This window comes from Idiotropiscis lumnitzeri, chromosome 7 (assembly GCF_059441095.1).
Source record: "Idiotropiscis lumnitzeri isolate Australia: NSW breed Sydney's pygmy pipehorse chromosome 7, RoL_Ilum_1.0, whole genome shotgun sequence".
In the NCBI taxonomy this organism is placed as follows: Eukaryota; Metazoa; Chordata; class Actinopteri; order Syngnathiformes; family Syngnathidae; genus Idiotropiscis; species Idiotropiscis lumnitzeri.
The window spans coordinates 13,699,235-13,724,214 of record NC_142397.1 but is presented as its reverse complement, the minus strand read 5'-3'; the positions used below and the strand labels follow the sequence as shown (position 1 = coordinate 13,724,214).

Sequence of the window (24,980 nt, the reverse complement as noted above, 5' to 3'; positions counted from 1 at the left end):
ACAAGATAGGAAAACAAATAAATATTAATATGCAAGACGTTTTCCTTATATTTCAGCACTTCATTGAACTACTTGTTGGCCTGTTTGCTATTTCTGTTCTTTCTTTTCTGTTCCCAATTCCCCGAATTAGGTGATGGCGATTCACTTGGAAGTGGCTGTACTGAATTTACACCAACTGACTGGTACAAGATCGAAGGCTCATCTTCGGATATGCTGCCATGGATATTACGGCCTTGGATAAGGACCCACTCCACTGAAGTCATCTTCCTGCAGCGCTTCATTCAATTGACTCTTATATTATCTCATCTATTATTGCATAGCATCATTGTATGTGTCAAATGTTGCCCAGTTGGCATCCATTGCAGCCTGGTCATCCTGGAAGGGGGATTCCCCCATCTGTGGTCCCTTCTCAAGGTTTCTCACTTTTCCCCTAATGAGGTTTTGTGAGTTTTTCCTTGACCTCCTGGGGGTTAAGATCGGGGATGTCGATTGTGGCTATGTAAAGCCCTTTGAGACTGTCTGTGATTAAGGGCTATACAAATAAAATTGACTTGACGTTATACCTGTAAATTACAATGTCCCATCGCTAATGCCCACGGGCTGCTCATGTGACCCCGGTTCTATATTGACCTTTCGACGTGACATAATAATAGTCTATAACAATCAAGCAAAACAATACCATGAACACTATGTATATTGCGTTTTGCACACCTGCCAACACATTTAACTATTTTTAAAACTTATTACGCTGGCTCAATTCAGGCAGTCACTGTAGCTCTAGAATGGATGTGCATTATATTAATACTTGTAGAAATAAAGTGATTAAGGAGCATCAGCGACTGTCATCCTTATAACACGTATACGAGGGGGTTACAATTAGTCTACTTTACTTTTTCCGATAAATAAATGTGATGATAAACTATCTCGTTTAAATGAACACACTTACCGATTTAATACCAGCCCCTGACAATTAGTTACCAACACGATAGTGGAACTCCACACCTAAAATCTATAACTCAATGGGGTTTGGGGGTTTAATGGAGATTCGACTGATACGACACATTGAGGTGTAGCGCAATGTGTCGCCGCTTGGTGTCGCTGTCTTACGGTAAACAGACAACTTGGGTTTGGGTTGTTAATATGCAAGGATACAAAATCTGACTAACCGAATAACTTGCAGTTGTGTGCACTAGTGTCGGTTTTTTAAATCAAGTCTATATTCACTGAACTTCCAAAGTTATTGATCCAACGAGAGCACCCAATACCCGTCAGGATATCACAGTAAGCGGTCGCCGTTCAATTAAAGGCCGTGCTTGTGCTTTTGTCAGCCCTTTTCAGTTCTTAGTAACCATTTGGATTTTTGAACCGAGGTCGGCTACCCTCCTTCCTGCATCCCTGCATCTATCTCACCATCCCTCCCTCCCTCCTTCATCCATCCCCCCTCCCTCCCGGCAGTGCATCCCCCATCCCCCACTCGTCGGCCGCGTCTGTAGCAGCGCCACTGGGCCCACTCAAACGCAGCTCGAGCTCAGCCAGCCAGCACCGAGCCGAAGCAGAAGTCCCCGCGAGAGAAAATCGACCACATTAGTCTGCAGCACGCGCGGGAGGGAAAAAAATACAATCTTGTTTTCTTCGACCGAGTGACGTTGGTAAGTGTCGTCGTCGTCGCGTTTGGATGGGAATTGTGGTGGTGGGGGGGCATCCATGTCCGTGTTGTTTATTTTGAGGCTCTTTCTTCCCCTCGTATACCCCCAATTGTCCTTCGCGTTGGCTGTTTGGGAACTAGCGTGCTAGCTCGGCTAAGCAGGCTAGCGGAAAGAGCAGAATAAGGGAAAGTAGTTGAGAGTATCGCTGTGGATTTTAGTGGGAGAAGTTTGTCGACCGGGCGTTAAATTGTGTTCTTCTGGTTTGGTCCGGCGTGGCCCACTGCGGTTGCCCCCCTCCCTCTTATTAGTCATCTGCTAATCTTACTCCAGCTAACTCGCTTGATTAGCCATTTGAAGAGCGCGTAACGAAGGAAAGATGCAGGGATGTTATGGCGCTTTACTTTGCAGTTTTGTTGCACGCGAGTTAAGCTAACATTCGCACTATTATGAGTGCGCTCCGTGCATATTCTTGCATGGACTGCCACGGAATGGAAGGAGAAATCCACGCGTGCATTATGTTGCTAACGTGGTGATAATTGGCAAGATGGCATCGCCGAGTTGATATTCAAAATGGTGTATTGAGCTTGTTTGAGTGTGACCCTTTTTTGTCCAGCAATGGCTGTTTTGGCGTTGCTTGCTATCTCTGGAATGTGACGCACTGCCAGTGCGTGCGAGGTTGAGGTAGATAAGAAAAAAAAAACATTAACTCACGATGCGGATGTAATATGAAAAACGTGGGCCATTATGATGTGAAATACGGTCGAGCGTTTGTTTTGTTTCTGTTCTGCTGTTTTAAACGGTAGCACATCGCAATCATGCGCACAACCCGAATTCACTTGGATGTCGTTCACTCTGGGATCCATTACATATTTTAGATTTATCACACTATTTACTCCTAATGGCCCGGTTAGGGCTACAACTTGATCCCAATCTGAGGTAGTTTGGTGCGGTTAGGGCTCCAATTTAAAACTTTAAAAAAATATATCGTCAGTTTAAGTTTTCAGATGGGCTGAGTGTGTGGAATTATTTTTGTAATCTTTGTCCCAATAGTTGATTTGCTAGAGTATTGCTTCACATTTCCAACTTCACAAAATTAAGGTTACATTTAAAACTACCAATGTATGTTTTTTTCTCACATGCAGTTAAGTTCATTTAAAAAATATTCCTTTTAATTTATTGACTAATAATTATGGATGGAAATAGCTGAATCAACCGTTAAGAATGTTCCAATTGTGTGGGATTAATCTTTTATTGATAACTGGAGTGCAAAGACTGAGCAGACGCAAATCGGGAATGAAAAATAATTTAAAAAAACTAATTACATTTTGTAAGTCAGTCGATGAAATGTATTAAGAGTGCTACATTATTGTGCAAGTCAATTTGCTTAACTTCAAGAGCTACTTTGCAGAAATCTATGTGATTAGTATGTTGGATATGCAATTAATTTTCATCCATGAAGTTAGTTTACAAATGCTGTCCTAAACATCCATCAAAGTGTGTGAGGCTTAATTCATTTGATCTTCAATCTAAGGTTACCCTCTCGTTCTGGAGGAGGCAAAAATGCAATGGGTGGGTTATATTGTGCTGTTTTTTTAATTTTATTTTTAGGGGGCAGGCATTGAGTGCAGCCTCATGTGTATGAATGGTGGGCTGTGCAAAGTGGCTGTAAAACTGTCAAGACCAGAAAGCTGGAGTCTCTTAATGTTGTGAGAGGCTGGTCCCATAACAGACTGTTTGAGCACCACTTCATTCCCATGTGGTTCAAGCAGTAAATTAGTTGTTCTTCGTACATTAGAGCAGTGATTCCCGACCAATGTGCCGGGGCATGTTTGTGTACCATGACGTGAGAGCTCTTAAGGTGTGCCGCGGGACATTATTTAATTTAACTGCTCAGATAATTATTTATTTACAATAAAGTGTCTTTGTTAAACTATCTAAGTGACCTACAGTAACAGACAGAACAAAGACATTATCAACCATTAGATGGCTGAAAAATTTTAAATTAACATGTATCTAGGGGTGTGCGATGTATATCATCATTGTTGCTTTCACAATGTGCAATTTTACATTATCGAGTATTTGTACTGCCTCAAAGAGGAAAGATGGAGTCCATTCGGGCCACTAACTAGGAGGAAGTGATGAAATACTCAGTCGGCAAATATGGAGCAGGCAATTTAATGGCAAGGTTTAAGTCCAGATCAGTAAGCTTGCTCTCTTTGAGGATGTTATGTCAATGGTTGAACAAAAATGCCGTTTTTGGGGTCGCCTGAAAAGTGATGATTTTGGAGGTATGAGGATTACACCAGACATCCCACCGATATCATTCTCACTTCCATCCCTAAACACGTAGTGTAATCCGTTGTGTAAATACGACTCACAACTTAAGCCACAAATCTACTACAAAACAGATAGAGGGGGTGGGTAGGGGTGAAGTAATCTTGAGACAAAAATGATACAGAAAGACAAAGGTTGTAATTGTGTATGGATGAACTTACTTTGGGTTAGTATTCACGATTTAAGATATAATTTTACCGGAATAAACTAATACCAATGTAAAGCTGATTATAGTTGAGGGTCTTGTTAAATTACATTTCAATGTGATCTTCTATTATTGTCTTTATTTTGGATAAGGTGTATCACAAAACCGTTTTTTACTGTTTATGAACGCATTTGTTGTTTATTTAGTATTGTTTAGTCAGTCGCATCAGTCAGTTTTCAATAAATCGATTAATTTGGACCCTCTCATTAGAAGTCTTTGGGGGAGCGGCAGTAGAACTAACTAGCATTCCAGTGCAGAAGTGATTAAGCATATCAAAATGGCGCGCTACATACTGTATTGTTAGATTTAATAATTTGAATTTTGTGAAATTTTACTCCAAATTGTTATCACCCCTTCTAAGCATCTTACCTGGAGCTATGGTATAGCTCAAATAAACAATGTTTAGAATGGAACAAATACGCAAAATAATTTAGGAACATTTATGGCCCCTCTTTGAAATACTGTAGTGGCCCAAATGGAGATTCTAGTCACTGTGTTGGTGAGTTCACAATTCACCGAGCTAGAAAGCATGAACATAATGAAAGAATGCGAGCCCTAGAGGTGTGTGACTGATGGGCTGCTTTTGGAGAAGCGAATGGTGAGTTAGGTAGAAGACAGCACAGCAAGAATGGGACATGTGTCCCAAAGTGTCTATCGGTGTCCTAGATCTAAAATAGCCGAGAGCTGTGTTTGGAGCCCCTTGCTGCAAGGCAGGTTCTATTGTTCAGGCAACAGGAGAAAACCTTCGATATCATCACCTGTACCTGACCTGAACATTGTCACAGATATAATAATATGTGTCACCAAGTGGGAGAAAGGATGAAGTACACATCAAAATGTAACTTTTCACTTGTTGTATTAAGGTTGTAATAAATATTTAGTTGTGTGATTATATGTCCACTCGGAGTGGAAGTGTGAGACCTCTTCCTTCTGCACCATAACGCAGATGTCGAGTGAATCAATTCTCTAGGTCAGTCACCACTGCATTTTTTTTATGGCTTTTGTGGCCGGTGGTGCGGATTATTTTAGGACATTTATGTAATTAAAGGACAAAATTATGTGTTCTTTAAAGTAGTTGGCCCATTTCATATTGGCCAGTATGATTGCCATTTAGAATCAGAAATCCCTTTATTGTCATTGTACTCAAGTGTGCAACGAGATTAGAGAGCTCCCCTCTCCAGTGCAATACAACAATAATTCAGATAAATATGTAAATTAGATAAATAAGAGAATAGTTAGTGCAATGGAAAATAATACTGAATAGGGTATATAAAAACACATCACGTTGCTGTTCTGCAAGGTACGGGTGGTCGTGTGTGTGTGTGTGTGTGTGAGTTTAGAATGGAGATGGCTTGAGTGTGCTAAAAATTGCATCAGCGCAGCTATCATAATGTAGTGGAGCTCCCAAAATCAAAGACACAGTATGGAATTAAATTGAATGGAATTGCGAGATGGATGGACAAACTTAATGAATACCGATACAATGGAAAAGAATTAACAATAAACCCGTAATTATTAATTACTTATTGCACATATGTATTATTTACTAAAAACAGCACCTAAAAGCATGCCAGCTATTCCGAACTCCTTGAAACTTCACAAGGCTCGAAAAAAGTAGTTTCCAATAGCAGTGTGTGAGTCTTAATTTGCATTTTATGCCTCATCAAAACCCAATGAGTAGCAAAAGTGAGTGAATGACAGAAATTTTGCCAAAACTTTTCGCTGGGCTGGTTGTGCGAGCCGTGTTGCGCTTCCATCACCTATGCTCGGGTTATAAGCAGGTTGAGGCGAGCTCGCCACTACTTCACGTTACAAACACGTTGCAGTTTTCGTTACCTTACTTAAGTATAAATATGGTGTATATATGCCTTAGTGGAGTAGTTATTTATCAGCCTACTTTGTACTTCTACTCCTTACACTTTGACACAAATATCTGCACTTTGTACTCCTTCCTCGCAAAATAAAAGCCTCTTTTCTATTTCATTTTGATTTGTGTTCATTTTATCATTGTTCAAAACACCGATCCGGGTAAATTGTATGTAGAGCGAGTGATTTTGTTTGTGGTTGAATAAGAAGCATAAACGTACACCACTCCGACACTCTGTTGGTTTGTATGCGATTCAGTGCACATGCTCGTGACACAAATTAACAGATGTACTATATAGCTTTTCCGGTAAGAAGTCCGACTGTCTATGTCCCAACCCGGTTGCAGCAGTGAGTAGGTTCTGGCAATGTTAGGACGTCAGCCAGGTGCACTGGCCGAGAAGATTAAAAGTAGGGATCGCGATGACAGTATTTTTGTCCCTCACTTTTTAAACCATAGCTGGACTCGGCAGACACGCTTTTGTTTATGTTGCCTCCGCCGCCTGCCGGAACTAACGATAATCCACAGAGATCCCGCCGGTCGGCTTTCTCATCAAGGATATTGAAAGTCGCTAGATCTCGTCAATTTTTACTGTAATTCTAGGTCGATTAAGACCACGTGATTATAGTAGCCAGCTAAAAGTACAGTTTAATATTGAATCCGTAGAATATCACAAATATGATTTTTTTTTATTTTTTTTATTTTTTATTTTTTTGTCACAGTACAGTTTTGAGTTAGACTTTGATATCAGCATAATAAATGTTCTCAAAATTACATTGCAATGGATACATTTTTTATTTTCATGAATTTCTGTCTGAAACATTATTTCATGCCTCTGACATGAATTGACATTTACATTTGTGCTAACATATGTTGGCCGCAGTGCCTCTTATGTTTGCATTCGATAATTTTATATAGCCACACTACCGGAAGCATTGCTCCTTTAATACAGGTTTGTTTAATGTCACTTCAAAATTAAGGGAGAACAAGTCTCGTGTGTTGTATTTTTATTTTTTTCTGTGGAATCACATAAAATATCAATATCATAGTATATTGTGATATGCAATTGACCATGTTGTTATAGATTTTTTTTCCGATATTGCCCAGCTCTACTTCTCATGCAGTCTAGAAGATGTTTCTTTGTTTTGGGTTGTTGAAACTGGTGTGTTCTATTCTCTCCCGCGTGGAAGTGTGATAACGCCCACTGTTTCTGATTTGTTGCTGTAAGAATAGATGCCAGGTGAGGTATTATGTGGAAGGATAGAATCACCATGGGGGTTGTGTTGTATCATACGCACTCACGAGGAATGGTTGCTGCTCCCCTGTGTGCGTGCATGTGTGTATGAGGTTCATTCTTTGACAATTTTTTCCTTTCATTCTTTTCACAATATTTCACTCTCATTAATGGCTCATCTCGTCTTGTCCCTCAGGGGTACAAGAAGCTCCCTTTTTAGGGGAGGAATCCTCATAATTGCTTTCAGACACACACGCGCACACACACGCACACGCACACACACCCCCGCCCCCACCCCCCCCCCCCCCCACACACACACACACACATATATATATATATATATATATATATATATATATATATATATATATGCTGGCATATTTGGAAACCTCAAGGCTGAGATGTGTGGCATTGACAAACACAAATTGCAAAACCTCAGCTGTGTTAGCATAGATCTAGCTATTTGTGTTTGATTCATGCCTTGAGGCCAGATTTTATGAGTTCAGCCCAAATGAAGTCCCACTAATAGAGTTTAAGCTCAACTAAATTCTGAGGAAGATTGCAAGTTAAGCCGGCAGCAGTTGGGGCTCATTGTGAGTCGTGATTCAAAAAGGTAGGACTGATCCTTTGTATTGTGAGGGAAACCTGCCTATTAACAATTGCCGATTCCTGGAATAATAAATGGGTTCGTTGATTCCAAAAAGATTCCTTTATGACAGCCCTAAAAAACAGAATTTCAATAGCTGGCTGTCTCCATTAAATGAGTATGCTCTCATCCCACTCTACATACGGTGCATTTGGTGCGAATAGCGAATTCCGGCTATTGTTCAATTTGACTGACAACGAACAGGCTGAATCTCATGCGCCGTTTCTTGTGCCTAGCCTCGGCAGTCCTTGTTCGTGGCAGCCGGCTGCTTGCTGTACATTCATCAACACTTAAAATAGTCATCACACCAAGCTGCTAATACACTTGTCAGTTCATCTTGCGGTGTGGGGCGTGACGTCACCAAATACAAATATGTCTCACCGCCACATACCCAAACATTAATATGACAGAATTATTCAAAGTAGGGCTGGGCGATATGACCTAAAATCAATATCGCGATAAATTAGGCAGTTTTACCTCGATAACGATAAATGCGCGATAAATTCCCCCTGAGGACCAAAATCAAAATAAATGCAGGAAATGCATATTAACTGCTTTTTTTTAATTGACCAACTGGTACGCATTACTTTCAATGAAAAATAGAAGTACAAAAATCATTTGAATAAACATTCAAACTAGCTTGCTTTGCGTGACTTGAACAATGTCACAAAGAACAGGAGAAAAAGGGTACCTCTCACAAAATCTTTTTATGTAAATATATTGTGCCGAGATGCTGTAATTCCATTTGCAAAGGCCTAGATTTGTGTAAAGGTATCGTGTAAACAATCTAAATAATGCCAGGTGCAAAGGCGCTAGTCGCCTGTAAACAAAATGCTAAATAAAATGGAAAAAAATGTCAATGGAATGCCAGTGCCAAATAAACAAGTGTGCTTCATTAGGAAAATGTGCCGTCTCGAGTACTCCGGTGCGCAGTCGCCACTTGTCGTCTATGTAATGCACAGTCGGGCTCAAACAGGGATCCATGTTGCGACTCGACCACAAGTCGGATGTGGATGCAAAATGCTTGACGTCCCCGCTCCCGTCCCGATGTTGTTCATATTGGGAAGTGCTGTTTGCGACAAATATTTTCGTACCTCTTGTCGGCTACTTTCATGAGGCGTTTAAATCCTGTCCGCTCCATTGTAACAAGAGGAGCTCTATCTTTAGCTATGTGCTCGGCTATCGCGTCCACCTCTGAGACGTTCTCTCGTATGGTGTCGCCTCCATTATGGGCTGTTGTCACTTGTCCAAACTTGCTCCTCACTTTGAACTTTTAGCACAAGCTCCAAGTCAACAGCATGGTTGTGTTGTGGGTGGTGAAAAAGAAAAGGTTGGACGCGCTGTTTCAGGTGCTTACGATGCACTTTGTAGTTCATGTTTTTTTGCTTAAACATCGTCTTTATGGAACCCAAAACATTTCCAAACGACAGATGTCCACTTTATTTTCGGGACAAGCGCGACAGGAACAATTTCAACTAACGTTACTTCGTCCGCAGCCGTGTCAGCCGCTTCAGGATTTGAATCGCCAGCTACGAACGCCTCTTGTTTACATTCTTGTTCAGAAGGGAGGAGTCACGTGACTACACGCGCTGGAGCCGTCTTAAAGGGGCATGAGCATCGCCGCAGACAGAAAAGACTTCTTCTTTTTTTTTTTTTTTTTTTTTTTTTTAGACACCGAATTTACCGATATGGGCAAAATGATGTCGGTCATTCTAATAAATTTCGGTAACGGTAAATTTTCGGTTTATCGCCCAGCCCTAATTCAAAGTCTGTAGCACTCTTAGCTACTGTTTACTTTGTGCTAACGCTGCAAATGTGCTTTATGTTCGACTTTGATGTCATAGTTCTTCAGCATATTGCTGACTTTTATTCCCAGTACTGACAGGTCCTACAATAACTTCCAGTGCACAGTATATTCTTCTCTTTTCACATTCTTCACTTTCCACCCTTTGTTCAAGGCAATCCTTTGTTTGATATGTGTGTCTTTTGCAAAAAGCAAAGCACATATGGATCATTCAATCATTTTATGATTGAGATATGATATGCTGTACAGTACTTTTATGATGGTGGTGGTGTGTGCATTTTTACGGAGAGACATGTTTTTGATTTTGGTTGAAATTTGAAGAACTCAAGGACATTCAACTTTAGAGATTTCTCATTGTTTTATATTGGTATGATTCCCGTGTGAACTTCCCCCGCCCATTTGGATTATTTCCTAATGGTGAAACAAATCAATACAACATAAAAATCCTGGCTGTTTATCTTTTAGCAAGCACAAATGTGTTTTCAACAAGACAAGTAGTGACGCCAAAAATGTTTCCAATCCACAGAAGAGACAAAGAGCCCCATCTCTTGTCTTTTTCCACACCAGCAAAAGAGCAAAGACGAGAGCGCGGGCCTCGGCCAACACCAATCAATAATGCCAGATAATGGCAGATTCATCCTTCCTGGCTTAGGGGTTAGTTTAACATTGCTTGAAGTAGAAACAATACAGGACTCCTAAGACGGCCGAGCCATGTGTAACATTAACGTTAACGCTGCTGTGCTGTGGCTGACCTATGAAAAAGTGTCTCGTTCTAGACAATGATAACACCATTGGTTTTGCCTCTAAATTAAAAAAGAAAATGTGTTCTTGACTCGTGCCATGCCTGCCCAATTATGTTTTTTGAGAAGCCATTTTTGAGTTATGCAAAGTAAAAACAACATAAATAGGAGTGGAACAAAAACAGATGGGTTTTGATTTAAAAGGCGTGAGTCCATTGTCGAACTGAATTGGATTGTATCGATATTTCAACACAATGCGGTGTAGAGTCACGAAATTCAACTTGTCTTTATTTTGATTTTTCTTTCAGTTGTTCGGACAAACAGAGATTCTTTTTTACCTCTACTAATTTCGACGTGCTACTGCCGTCTTCTTCGGGAGCTTTAAAAAAGTCCTCTTGGTGATCCAATCACATTCAGGTGGCACGGCAGTTGAACGGCAGAACTTGTAGGGGTAAAAAAAAAAAAAAAGAACCTTCGTTTGTCTGAAAAAAAACAACAGGGCAGTGTAGCAACACTGGCAATACTCACAGGCAGATACTCTTTATTCTCTACAAAAATGTCTAATCTTACAAAAATGTCTAATTTAACTGCAGTAACTGCTTCTTAGTGTACTGCCCCCTAGTGGCAAAGGTGCATACACCCTGAAGGAGTACATTGTGAGAGTTGAACAGATAAATGGCATTTACATTCATTTCTTAGGGGTAAGATGATTTGAGATACAAAGGATTTGAGTTTCATGGTCACAGAATGTATCAAACTCAGGTCAAGGAATCACTGTACACAAATTTGAGTTGCATATTTGTGGTGATATTCAGCTGATTGACTTGAATTGACTGGCACAACCTCACTTTGGGCGAATATTTCAATAGTGATTGTTGACGAGACCATCTCCTCATTAGAAGACGCGTGACTGGCCACGCAGTGGAACAAAGGAAATTGAAGTGAGACACTCCTACTTAACAGACATTCAGCTCTGTGTGCGTTTGTGGTCGCACACATGTAGATGGTCATTGGGCACAATTGGGTTCCCCTTTTGTTTTGGTTGATTCACTCCACATCACCATAGCCCATTGACATCATCTGTAATTGGTAGGAGCTATGTTTGTGGCGTATGACCTCAGGGTTAGCTTAGCTGCTTGGTCCGTGTTAATGAGCAATGTTCCCACTCGTTGGACATGTGCTTTTGCACATTGAAGCTCGTGTTAGTAATGACATTTGGAAAGGTGTTTTTGCTTCAGAACTATTATTTTTATCATTGGTGTCTTTTTTGTTTGTAGTGTTTGTTGTTGTCTAATTGGGACATTGTAATAAAGATTTGCTAATGAAAATTATGTGACTAGCTGTGAGGCCAAGACCCCTGGCATTTTTAATGTGTAGTACATACATGCTATAGGGTACTAGATCACAACTTGAATTCCTATTTACACCACACCAGGCACTCATGGCTTTATTTTTTTCCATTTGTGCATAGTGCTGTGCATATTTATTTTGCAGTTTAAGATTTTGCGCGCTGTTAATTTTCTTGAGTTTTCTGCTCGCTGCTTGTGCTTTTTCATTGTTTGGATTGTGAATTCACTGCTTTTATTGAATGTTTTCAATCCCACACAGACTAACACACAAACGCTCGCAACAAGCATGACAGCGGGTTTCGAAATAAGCCATTGTAGTGCTTGTCTTTTGGTAATTCCACCTGAAAAGACCAAAATAAATTCATTTCATTGGATTAGGCCGTTATATCCGTTATCATTACATTTTGATCTTTGTTTACTACTTCAGAAGAACAATTGCTTTGGCTTTGTTGTATATTTTGTTAGTAGGAATGACCTGCTTTTGCATTTGTTTGGTCAAAGAAGTTTTGCAATCAATGAAGCGACTATAATGAATTTCAGTGATCGAACACAAGAAAAAATCGAGAGGATAAGTGAAGTGGGCGATCATGTTTCCAGATTGATCAAATTTAAGTGGGAAGATACATACAGGTGGTCTCCTGGTAGAGAACACATAATTGTATTCCAATTGACAGTTTGATTTTTTTTTTTGTAACCATCGACAGCCGCGTCAAGAGTAGCAAAAGAAAAACAAAATAGTCACTTGCGTTATGCGTCGGACTCGAGATGCATTCAAAGACCACTTACACAGTAGGACATCCATATACATCTTCAAAGCATACTACACAACTCAAAACAACATGGATATGATAGCAGGCAGTAACCTCATAGGTGATCAAACAGGTGAAGCCCAACAATCAAAGGACTAACTGTGTGTTACTGAGATCATTTTGAGGGCTCCGTACCATAGGGTCCTGAAGATTTTTTTTTTGTTTTTTTTTTGTACACACCGTTTTGGTTAGGTACTTCCAAGCAACGCTTCACTTCAAATCAAAATGGTACCCTCCTTTGGTTCCACTGCGCGTCTTTAGCTGTTGTTACTGCACACGGGTTGAAGAATTTTTGATTTTCCATGGCACATTTGAACGCAACAGTGCAAGCACACCTGCGTAATGACGTTGTGTTACCCACTCACACAGGAGTTCATATATGCTAAAATTACAATTCCGGGTTCGGATGCAAGTGGGACTTGCCAAGCCCAAGAGTTTATGACGTATAATGTAGCAATGGTGAAGCCTCGCACTTCCTAGATGCCTTGGTTGAGCATGGGGGCACAGTCTGGAAAACTCAACGCTTTTAGCCATAATATAGCAAGCCTTACTTACGGTGTTGGATACGTTCAAATGATTCATTTGATCCCAATTATTCTCTTTGTTGTCGATCACATTCTCTTCCAAATGTTTTTTTTTTTGTTTCAGTCCAAGCTGGGTTCGAACTCATCGTGCAGAGCATTGTGTTCTTATAAAAAGAAGTACACAAGAAAGCTTTAATGCAATTATCTTTCAATTTATTAGTCCGCAGTCTTCCGTAGCCTATTCTTTAATGACCTTTAAAACTGACTGTAAATCAATGATGGTTTAATGGGGACGTAACATGGGGTTGGAGACAGTTTTGTCAGTTCTAGCAGAGTTAATTAATGTGGTTTTGGTGTTGTAAAAGACACAGCCGTGACCAACATACTTGCACTCATTCATTCACTCAGACATGCTAGAGTCACAACCGCTTCCCCTGCTGCTATCACTAACCGTTTGCTGTTAGCACAGATGCTTGCTTTTTTTTGTTTTTGTTTTTGTTTTTTTTTTGCTGTTGTTTTCTTTGCCTTGCATTTTAGTTTCCCTTTCTCTTGTGTTCGTTGTAATCATGAACTCTCACTGTTTTAATTTCAGATTTGCATATCCACTACCACTCCTTCCTCATTTGCATACAGCAAGAAATGGCGAGCGGGCATCCCACAGACAAATTCAGTTTCATGTATCAACCAGACACGCACAAGAGGTACGCGGCACACATCTACACGCTCGCACCCACTAACACACACTTGCCCATGCCAATGTTGTTTTTATGGAAGGTAAGTACTGTAAAAAGTAGCTCCCGTCTACTTTCGTCGCCGCACAGGTAGCGGCCTTATATTTTCGCCTCTGCATTCAGGATCTTTTGGCGTTAAATAGCTGCCTTTGTTGAGCTTACTTGACATGTGATAATTTATGGGCGATTTCCATTGCTGAATACTGGCAAAATCCTTTGGCTGGATGTTTGGTTGGGATTTGTTTGCATGTATAAATCTTTGTATATACTTCATAATGCAGTAATGTATTTGTAATTTTCATGTCCCTTTACCATCTACTTTTTCCCTCTCTTTACTCTGAACTCATCTTTCCTTATGTCACATTTCTCTCTGTTTCATGCTGTTTAAGCAAAAACAGATTGTCTTCAGCCATGAATCCAGTCTACAGCCCTGTTCAACCTGGAACCCCCTATGGGAACCCCAAGAACATGGCCTTCGCAGGTAAGACGATCGCAAAGAAATCATCTTTATACACCACCAAATTACATAGGTTGTTACACCCGATGCGACAGAACACTAAGACAGCTTTTTTATCCCAACTCACTACTGAGTACATTTGGGAGGTAATGTCAGTGGACATTTGAACAGTTTTGGGCAGAAAAGCCTATAGGATATTTTAGATTGCAAAATACATGATTTGAGTCGTCACCAAAGAAGCATCAGTGACATTATTGAAATAAAAATAGGGCCAGTTGTGGGCTTGGTTCACCATGCTCCATTTAATGCTGGGGTAGAAAGGCTTAATTATCCAAAATTATAATCATGGCAACTTGATCAATGTTGTCTAGTTATTAGTCACAGTGATTCATCATATTTTTCAACAAACAATATGTACAAAAATATTATATATTTATACAAACAATGTTTCGTGTAAATTTAGCTGTTGCCGTTTTAAATCAGGTGTGCTTTTTATTCAGGAAATTATGGTACTTTTGCATTTAAATGCCCTCTTTGCCCTAACATGAGGCATTTTTAAAACAGCTCTTTGACTTTCCACCCATTCAGTATCATCCCTGAGTGGCACAAAAGGTGGTATCGTTTAAAAACAGAGAGCATTACTCGCAATATAAACTTACCCCTGAGAAGTTCTGAGAAAACCCAATGTGACCTACTTTATTTGTTTTTCTTTTTTACTTTTTAGTTATTTCAGATTTGCTAAATGACCATACACTGATATTTCTTGTAATGTGTCATTCTGTAAATTACTGTTACTACTATTATTGTATAATTGAGTAAATCAAAATTGAAATATAATATTTTGTCACTTAAAACTATTTGAAGAAATAAAATATATTGATATATATTATAATATTGATGTTATATTTACAAATTATTGTTGCTGATCTTTTCTTTTAGGAGGCACATTTGTTGTTTTGGCATTGATCCAAATGGTCCTGATAATATTGGAATGTTTCTGAGAGATGGTTGGCATCTAAATACCAGGAATTACATATGCTAATTTCCTTGCGTTGTACTACAGCACGGAGCAAAGCATATTTATTGCGTGTGTTTAAATGTGTTTCTGCGTGCGTTGCTTACTGTCAAGTATCTCATTTACTAAGTTGGTGCATATTGGTTGTGTCTAGCTGACAGGATTTCTAATTCAGACATTTTTTTAATGAGCACCATCTGTGCACATCTCTCTCTGATCCAAGCACTACCCCGATGTGTGTCTGTGTGTCATTTCCCTGCTTGTACCCTTGTAGTAATCTGTCTTTCTCTGATGTCCAGCAGGCTATCCAGGGGGGTATCCTACGACGGCACCCACATATACGGCAAACTTATATCAAACGGGAAGCCCCGGGTATCCACCTGGTGAGTCCAGTTTGTCTGACAATAATACAAAAGAATAGTTTTACAGTGAACATATTCCCACAAACTCCACAAACATGGTTGAGATCACTTGCGGAAACACTGTATGGTTGAGCCATGAAATACTTTGACTGTCCAAAAGCACTAAATGGCATTCAGTTTTAGAACAATCCCCCCCTAAAAAAAATCCCAGTCTTGAAACATTTTTCCTTAAAATGAATCCCTGAATTATCACAGCTCACTAAATAGGTAATATAAATGCTAAGCGTGCTGCAGCCTACATGAGTCGCCATAAAATTCTAAAAAAAATCACCAGCTTAATTATATTGAAAAAATGTTTTTTACTCATACTCTTAAACTGTAACAACTAAAATGGATTCAAATGTAAAGTGATGGCCGTGATACGAAGCTATTATTTACATGCTTGTTGTCATCTTGTTCAATTCATTGGTAGAGTTTTTCCCCCCCCATTTGAGTTTGAAATGTCCTATTTTGCTGCTGGTACTTGAACACGACTTGTGTAAGGCAAAACTGCAAGTCCGTTTGCGCAAATCGAATGCATACCTCGCGTGCGACCACTGTGCTGCCAGACAGCCCCTTAGCCAGTGAGGTTGGTATCCGTGGTGACTTTCGCCGGGCGGGTTGGCACCACACCCAGCAGGACTCCACGGCAAGGCGGAGATGCCCAACCAGACAACATGATGAAGCCAAACTGCGGTATCCCGGATCGCCTGAGCACCAGGCGGTGCACAGATCAGCCACTCTTCCAGGTACAAAAGCGCCTGATTGCAGGGGAGCAAGAGTGGCCTTGACAAATTAAGTAATCGCCATCGCAGAAAGTGAGAATCTGGAAGGAAGCGGCCGGAACTGCGACGGCCTTTGTAGGCAAAGCGGAGTAACGGCGCGTGTTGAGGCGCAATAGGGACGTCTAAGTTCAGATTGATGGCAGCGAACCACTACCCTCGGACCTTGCCGATAGTTGGTGGAGCCTCCTGCAGCTCCATCGCACTGGCTCTCATCGAGTCGTCCAATGCTGCCACCACATGGAAGTAATTCCTAACATCCTGCGTTACTCATCTCTCTGGAACTGAGCCTTGATGTGCTGAAACCATGACGGTAGGTTGTGGTGCCAAAAGTCGTGCAGCTTGGCTGTTGTGACATCTGACAGTATTGCTCACGTTGGAGGTCCCCAGTTGCGGAGATTCAGTAAATGGGACGAATTAAGTCATGTCTCTTCTTTACTCTCAACAACGAAACTGACAGTTTCCACCTCAGGCAGGAAGCCAAAATCCCTCTCAACCCTTTCATGTATTAGACGCCCCCTTTGAACCCATATATATATTTATTTAACTCCCTCCCTTTCCATGTCCATACTGAATGTCTGTCCTTTGTGGGTCAGCACAATATACCCAATACCAAATAGGGTGTGGTGTAAGAACACCTGCCTTACAATTGACAGGTACTCCTCAATTCCACAGTCCAAAAACATGTTAGGTTAAGACTCAAAATTGTCCATTGAATGTTTGTGTAAATGGTTGTTTGACTGATAACCAGTCCAGAGTGTCAAGCAGGCCACCTCTCCTTTCGCCTAGTCACATGGGATAGGTTCCAACTCACCCGCAACCCTTATGAGGGCAATGGAGAATGGATTGGTGCATAAACTATAAGCTTTAGCAATAATGGCTGAAACATCCACGTGTAAAATAATATTTGTTTGCATGTTATTCCTCAAAATTGAGTTGAACATTAGCTTTGAACTCCTCCTGGCTTTACTCTGGGCTTCATTCTATAATTTGACGTCTAACTAATTGCCCCATATTGTTTGGCAACGCTCACACCATTGAATGTACTTGAATGCGTGTCAAATTTGTATGCTTGAAAAGAAATACATGTGCTCCTCTTATAATGATTTATGTTAATAACTAATTTATTTGTCATATTAAAACAAAAAAATCACCCTTATCATGCATGCATAAGTGTATTATTAGTACAGTATGTACAGGTCAATGGTCTTTTAGAAAACCGCGCACACACACGGAGGGAGAGAGAGGAGCTCCTGCATTTCTTTGTTCCCTTGTCCTTGTGGAAGGGAAGCTTGATTTCATAAGCAGTGCAGAACTAGCTAGTAGCATGTTTGACCTTCAGGCTCCCCCGAGTGGCCATTCAGAGGTACTACAATCACTGGCAGCTAAATGAATACAGACTTTCCAGACTGTTATACGCCTCCTGTTAGTAAACTCATTACTCATGCTCAATGATTTCCCTCAGTGGCTCAGTGTCGTATGGACGACTTTTGGGCCATCTTCAAATGTGTTTTTAAATAAGCCATCAATTATTTGTAGTCTCCAACAGCAACAACACAGCACCAGTGCACCATCTGGAGGTTTCTTAAGAAAATGCATTCCTTTAATGATATTTTTTAAATGAGATTGCCAGAATATAGATTTTGTTTGCTTAACTTTACGAAGACAGAGCTCCAGGCTAACTTTTTGTTATATTTTTTAACTAGAAGCACAGTGGCCCCTAACTTGAAATTTTAGGGGTGCACACTGTAAATCAACTTGCGAAGTAAATATTCACATTTCCTCTAATTGTCACTCTATTACTGATAAATGGGCTGAAGTGTGGAGCAGATTTTTGTCAACAACAAATAGCAATTATAATTTGCAAATCTACTGCTTGCACATGTGTGAGTTGATAGGAAAAGTACTTGAAAAAATTGTCACAAATTTTAAGGGCCAAGTTCCGCAATTTTACAGCAGTCTGGATCGATGTAAGAAAAGTTGATTAATATGCATGCACATTTTTATAACAACCCTTGTATTGTCCACACTACCTGCATAAGATATGTAGACCAACACAATTAGTGGCCCTTGGAGTGCATAATTTGACATGTTTTTGTTATTGGAGCAAGCCATTCTTTTTTTCAATAGTCATTCAAAAGTCATTATTGGGATGCTGACAATGTCAGCACTTTTGTTTTTCTGTCACTCATGTAGCAAGAAAATGTTGACCTTAATTGAATGTGTTAAGGCTGTGCTTTTTTTTCTCTCCCCAAGGATATACTGCAGCAGGCACCCCTTACAAAGTGTCACCGACTCAGTCAAATGGAGCACCTCCTCCTTATACTCCGACCCCGACACCATACCCTACAGCTATGTACCCCATCCGCAGTGCCTACCCACAGCAGAACCTGTACACACAGGTAAGAGTACTTCAGAAGAACATGTAAAATTCTTAATCCAAAGTATTTGTTCTGTAAATGAAAAACGAATTCATATAGCAGGATCAAATTTCCATGTAAATGTAGTTAGGGAAGGAGTTAGTTCTTCTAGTGTCCGTGTATGTGCCATACTCACTCAAGTCTAATTTCTTACATATTCCTCTTCAGGGTGCATATTATACCCAACCGGTGTATGCAGCTCAGCCACATGTGATCCACCACACCACTGTGGTGCAACCAAACAGCATCCCCTCCACGGCCCTCTACCCAGCCCCCGTCCCTGTACCTACTCCTCGTAACAACGGCATGGCCGCCATGGGGATGGTAGCTGGGACAACCATGGCCATGAGTGCAGGTAGGACCACGCTTGAGACTCATGCACGCGAGTAGTATGCGTCTACAAATCATTCGCAACAAATTTAGAGGTATTTTTATAGCCGCAAGGCAAAGCTCTAAATGTACTCGTTGATTTCTGCCAGTGGTCACCAGCTTTGATTAGCATCTAAAGAGTATATGGCTCAAATGCTGGTTGATTCACAATAGTCTGCCACAGATTTGTTTTTGTTCAAAGATGCATTAATCTGTTGCAGGGGTTGAACGAACACAATCACAACACCTTCATTAACAATACTTGCAACGTTCAAGAGCTATTTTGACAACGTCTTCTTTCTTACCTTTCTGAAGGGACACTGCTGACAACGCCCCAGCATGCCCCTATTGGAGCGCACCCTGTTACTGTGCCCACTTACAGGCCCCAGGGAACACCTGGGTACAGCTACGTTCCACCTCACTGGTAGAGCCCACCACTTTATGTAAGTGTTCTCTCACACTGTCGCCATTGGCCACTCTCCTCTTTCCCTTTCTATCTACATTTCTTCTGTCTTTTTGTCGCCTTGACTGTCAAGGTGCATCATATTTCCTCTCCTTCCGTTCATTATTCCGAAACTTAATGCAGCTACATTAAATGCATCACTAACCTGTACCTCTGCACTTTTTTTCCTTTCTCCAGATCTGGAGTCCGCCATCATATGCAACTGCTCAAATCTGACCCAGACTCCCGGTAACCATGGGAACTCGGCACCATGTCTGCAGAACAAAACTAAAGTGCAACTGCCACTTTAATATCATTCTCTAACATTTTTACAAAAGCTGCTTTTATTTGTTTTTTTTCCTGTTCATTTGCCAAGCAGTAATTAGCATGTTTTTTTTCCTTTTTAATTATAATAATTATTTTTAGGATTTCTTTTCCCTGAACTTTCTTTTTCTGCATTTGTCATTGGAACTCCAGAAGGTTGCAGACCAATCACAAGTGTTGTTCCTGTGCGTGCGTGTGTGCCCGTGCGAGAGTGTGTGTGTTGTGGGTGCATGCATTTATTGTGGGGGTATGTGGTCCTGCCTCCTTCTCAGTTGGCTGGTAAGAATAGCGCACTTATTCCTCATTATCATTTCTCCCAGTCATTGCAAATACCTGTTGACCTATGCTGCCAAATTTCTCAAAATTAGAAATCAGCACAGGGTTTAAATACCCAATTTCACTTACCGGTAGTTTCATGCAGGTTTTTAAATAGTTTTATATTCCTTTGCCTTTTCCATTTTAATTTCCCCTTTGTTTTGACTTTGATGTTTCCACCAGCAGTCCTTTTTCACTGTTTTTCTCATCAGCTTTGTTTCACTTTCAGTCCAACCTCACTTGTCTTCCAACGCCTTACTGTCTTGTAGTGAATCTGTCGCCTCTCTGTGCGTCACCATTTGTGTTGTAAACCGCTTTCAGCAGTGCCCAATTATCATTTGTAGTGTACAATTAAAAAAAAAAAAAAACACCATCTACTTTATGCCACATACTATGCAGGCTAGTATGTTGTGACCTTGTCGATTCATAGAGCTAGAAAGCATTTTTTTTGGTCACATTTAGTTATTGATGTTAGATGGTTTGACGTCCGTCTTAACAGTCACCATAGGCGAAAATATTTACAATAACCGTGTAAGCAGCGTGGGTGGTTGTGCACGCAGTCACTAACTCGTTTGGGGAGGAAAAACATGACCACCTTGTCGCACTTAATGTACGCTACTGCGAGCTGTTACGTTTCTGATCAACACAAGAAAATCCCAGGCGGACAACGGGAGTTAAAAGGGACTGTGTTGGCAGGTGGCCATTCACAGTGCAAGACATTTTGGGTTTGTTGAACTTACCTGGAACGGACTGTACAAACATCTGGCTGTTTTGCACTAAAAGTTTGTAGTTCCTCACCAACCGTGTTGTCTCATTCCCTCGCCCAAACGAGGACCAATAACCAAATGCCCAGCAATCTTAAAACCATACTCCGTTCATTTAACAGCATCGACTGCTTTTGATTTTAAAAACAGAAAAGCAACCACTAAAAGTGACTATCATCAGAATGCTAGCGCAAATCAGATTTAGAAACCAACTTCTCATAATTGTAATTAATTTTAAACAAGTTAATCTTCAAAGGGGTCATAAAGTGGCTGAAATCCCTCTATTTTTAAGTACGTGTCGTATAAAGGTACTTGCACTACATTCAATGTTGCCAGGGAAGCCCAAAGTGGTTCATAGTGTGCAACCCAAAATGTGTCCTAGGTAGGATTATTTGGGGGAATAATTGTTTGTACTAAAAAAAAATGGCGTCATCTAACCTTTTAAAATGTAATAAACCATTGCTGTCTCGTGACAAGCGCGTACATATCTGCACAAAAAAAAAATCACATTTGTTTTAAACAAATAATGATTTGATAAAATAAACACTTATGCATGCATGCTTTTCATCGGACTGTGACAATTTGACTTTTGTCAATAAATTCTTTGGTTATTGGTTCTTAGCGAGAGGGAGGTGTAAAAATGTAGGCATTTTCAGGATTCCTAGAGAAAAAAACCTAATAGCTCAACTTGTAGAGGAAAAACGTATGGAAAAGCATTTACAGCAAAGGTTAGTCGATGAGGTGGCTTGATATCGCAATAAAATAAGAGAAAATGCCTCATGATTATTTTATCAGTTTCTTGACATTTTTTGAGAAAAAAAATGCTTGTCTTTAAAAAAAAAAAAGTTGGCGGGCTTTATATGCAGTCTTAATATCAACCATAACAATAAGGTGAGACGAACATATCAAAAATTTGGCTATTGAATAACATTGTGAGGAACTGTTGCATAAAATTAGACAAAATAAAGAAAATAATTATAGTTCTATAATTTAATTCTAAGTAACCAAGTACCTATAGTCTTTTTACTGCGGGTGTGTGGAAAACACTTTACTGTAATTAAACTAAGACAACGTTGAGTGTTTGAGGTATTCTTAGTCCACAAATGTTTGTACCCTAGAGCATTAATTCTTAAGAAATATTACATAAAGCTGCTGTCAGAAAATAAGACTTATGTTTTTCTTTTTTGTTGTTATTTCTGTTTTTAATTGGCCTTTGTAATTTAGTTGTTTGAATAAAAAGCAAAATAAGAACATTTTAATCCAACAGCAAAAAAAAAAAAAAATTGGGGATCCTTTTTTTTTTTTTTTTTTTTTTTACGGATTTATTTAACCTACAGTGTTTCTTCACTTGTTCACTCTGGTCAAATCCGCATAATGAGTATGCATAATATTCAGGTGTCAAACTATAGCATCGGTTTCCCCCCAAAAAAATGCAGTATATTTATACAGCAAGTGGTACAGTAATGCATTTCTAGCTAAGCATGGTTGCATCCGTGTGGCAGCTATTGTTTGTGCTGTTGATATTTTATTTGAGCTCCACCTCCTCTCAGTGTATTTGTCCTCGATAATATCTGACTGGGGGGGAGGTGTAAATGAGGCTGCGACTCTGGAGGCGAGTATTAACTCACCTGTAGTTGAAAACCTCCATGTCGCTTCCCTTGTTAATTCGCACCTTGACTGCGTCGAGGGTGATAGACAGACCTGAGGTTGGGCACGCATGATTACTTTGACAAGCCGCCGGGTCCGTCCTCAGCCTCAACGCCCTTTGTGCCATACGTCACTGTTGTTGCGTAACTTTTTCTCCTCCTAAGTAACTGGTGAACTCTTGTTAAGTCTTGCTTCTTGTGAATCTTGTTTTCTTATGACTGTCCTCCTTCTTCACACTGTTGTTGATGCATATTGCCTGTCAAAATTTTAACCTGTCTTGCTGGTTTTCTTGCCGTTTGTCTTTTTTTTTTTTTTTTTTTTAATCCATGCCACAAATCATTAAATAACAAAAGTTATGCTCTCTTCCATAACAAGGAAGCAAAATGTTCCCACATCCCTCCTATTGACGATCCTTTCATTCAAACCCTCGCTTCTCAAATTGTCACGTTGAAATGCTCACGGAGCCACAGTGAGTTAAAAAAAAAAAAAAACCTGCACAAATAGTCTTAATTTTTGTGATGGAAAAAACTGACTACAGAAAGATACTACAAAAAGTTGTAATTTTATAAGAACAGTCAAGAGGGGAAAAATGTAGTAAATTTTGTGGCTTGTGGCAATCCTACTTTGTACTAAAGTCACCGAGTTGTGGTATTTTAATAAATCCCCGACAAAACAATTGAAGACAGCAGGTTAACAAGTGATGAGCAGTAGTTAGATTATTGTCGCTGTTTAAAAAAAAAAAAAAAAAAAAGGTTTTAAGACAAAAAAAAATAGTTGTGGAGCTTACACATTGCCTCTTTTAATGTGGGAGTTAGCGAGGCAGATCTGCTTTGCTGATTGAGATCATCACCAAAAAAAAACCAATTAGCTCAAAGCAGTTGTTTTCCATGGTGATGCTTCCACATTAGATTCCATTCCTTGCCTCTCGTTGATTTCAATTTGCACTTAAATTAAAGATGGACAGTTAAACACTTCAATGTGTTTAGGGGGAAATGTAGTTGTACTTCCCTTCTTTATTCTGCCCTGAGCGTTGTTTGGAAAAACACTTGGTGTTAACCGGTCTCTTTTCCTTGACGTTGATTTCTTTTTTCCACTTTGACAGTGAAAGTGTGACCAAAACTTTCAGAGAACATCTCTCCTTCCATTTTCACCACTTCTTCCTTCTTTTTTTGTTTTGCCTTGCAGTTGCTAAGTCTTATTTTATTCTTCAATACAATTTAAAACACTACTATCACAGTGAATAGTATGTTGGATGTTCTGCTGCAGCATTATAATTTCAACTTGCCAGCGATAACTCTTGGTTCAATTTGACACTAAATGTGATGCAAAAAGTGGAAATTCCTTGTCTTCCAAAAAAAAAAAAAGAAAGAAAGAAAGCATACTTGCATCCCTCCTCTCGGATCAAGTATTAGGAACAATCCAACTTTGGAAGTTTTTGTTTGGTACCCAGTTTGCACATGCTATGGTATTTACCGTAAGGTTGTGTTCGGAAACTGAAGCCCAACGTCTGTTAAGCGTTGAGAGAAGTGAATTGTTTGTTAGCTATTTGGTCCAGAGTGAAGGACCTTCGTCAGGCTTGTGATATGAAGTGTAAATCTGTTTTTTTTTTTTTTTTATTTTAATGTTTTTTATGTTGGGTTATTTTTTTTGTAAGATCAGTTAGTGATCTTCGTACTATAACTAAGCCAAGTTTGTAATTGTATATTTACTGTAAAATGTAGAACATTGAATAACTATTAAAATTTTCCTATAAAAGGAAGAATGGCTCATCTGATTTGCTTTATTCATGTACGGTAATTATTTTGACAGAATAAGTTGGTACTGCACCTGTACATAGACAATTCTTATATACAATAATCCTAATACATGTTTACATTGTGTAACTGGAGTTTTTTTCCTCCTACAAAAAAAATGAATCAGACAAACTGATGGCACTTTTTCACTTCTCTCTTGACTGATCTCAGTCATCCGACTGGGTTGTGCAACATGAATTATTAGTCACGCACAAGTCAGAATTGCTGACTTAACAATGACGCACATCTCATTGGACAAGCCTTTTCCAATATTTTTTTTTATTAACAGGAGGAATGTACGTGCTTTCTCATTTTGGTGATTTGTAGAATTGTTAGCATTGCTAAAAGAAAATGTTTTCAATCTC

At 39.8% G+C, this 24,980-nt stretch overlaps 1 protein-coding gene across 6 annotated transcripts; it reads left to right on the top strand.

Moving 5' to 3' along the window:
• Positions 1-1,455: 1,455 nt before the first annotated feature.
• On the top strand, positions 1,456-24,584 carry fam168a (family with sequence similarity 168 member A). 6 transcript variants are annotated; one of them, XM_088300473.1, is made up of 8 exons: positions 1,456-1,649; positions 13,748-13,856; positions 14,285-14,367; positions 15,661-15,741; positions 18,798-18,943; positions 19,130-19,316; positions 19,646-19,773; positions 19,971-24,584. In XM_088300473.1, exons 2-7 carry the CDS (start codon positions 13,795-13,797, stop codon positions 19,756-19,758), a joined length of 672 nt encoding a protein of 223 aa, XP_088156599.1. In that variant the 5' UTR covers positions 1,456-1,649; positions 13,748-13,794; the 3' UTR covers positions 19,759-19,773; positions 19,971-24,584. The 6 variants fall into 6 exon arrangements, with proteins under 6 accessions (XP_088156599.1, XP_088156598.1, XP_088156597.1 ...); XM_088300472.1 differs by having other exon boundaries at positions 15,658-15,741; XM_088300471.1 differs by having other exon boundaries at positions 14,276-14,367.
• Positions 24,585-24,980: the final 396 nt, after the last annotated feature.

Coding starts and splice junctions, on each gene's coding strand:
- fam168a (XM_088300470.1), top strand. CDS start 13,795: ATGGCGAGCGGGCATCCCACAGACAAATTCAGTTTCATGTATCAACCA. Junction 18,944..19,129: donor AGCAGAACCTGTACACACAG/GTAAGAGTACTT, acceptor ATTCCTCTTCAG/GGTGCATATTATACCCAACC. Junction 19,317..19,645: donor AACCATGGCCATGAGTGCAG/GTAGGACCACGC, acceptor ACCTTTCTGAAG/GGACACTGCTGACAACGCCC.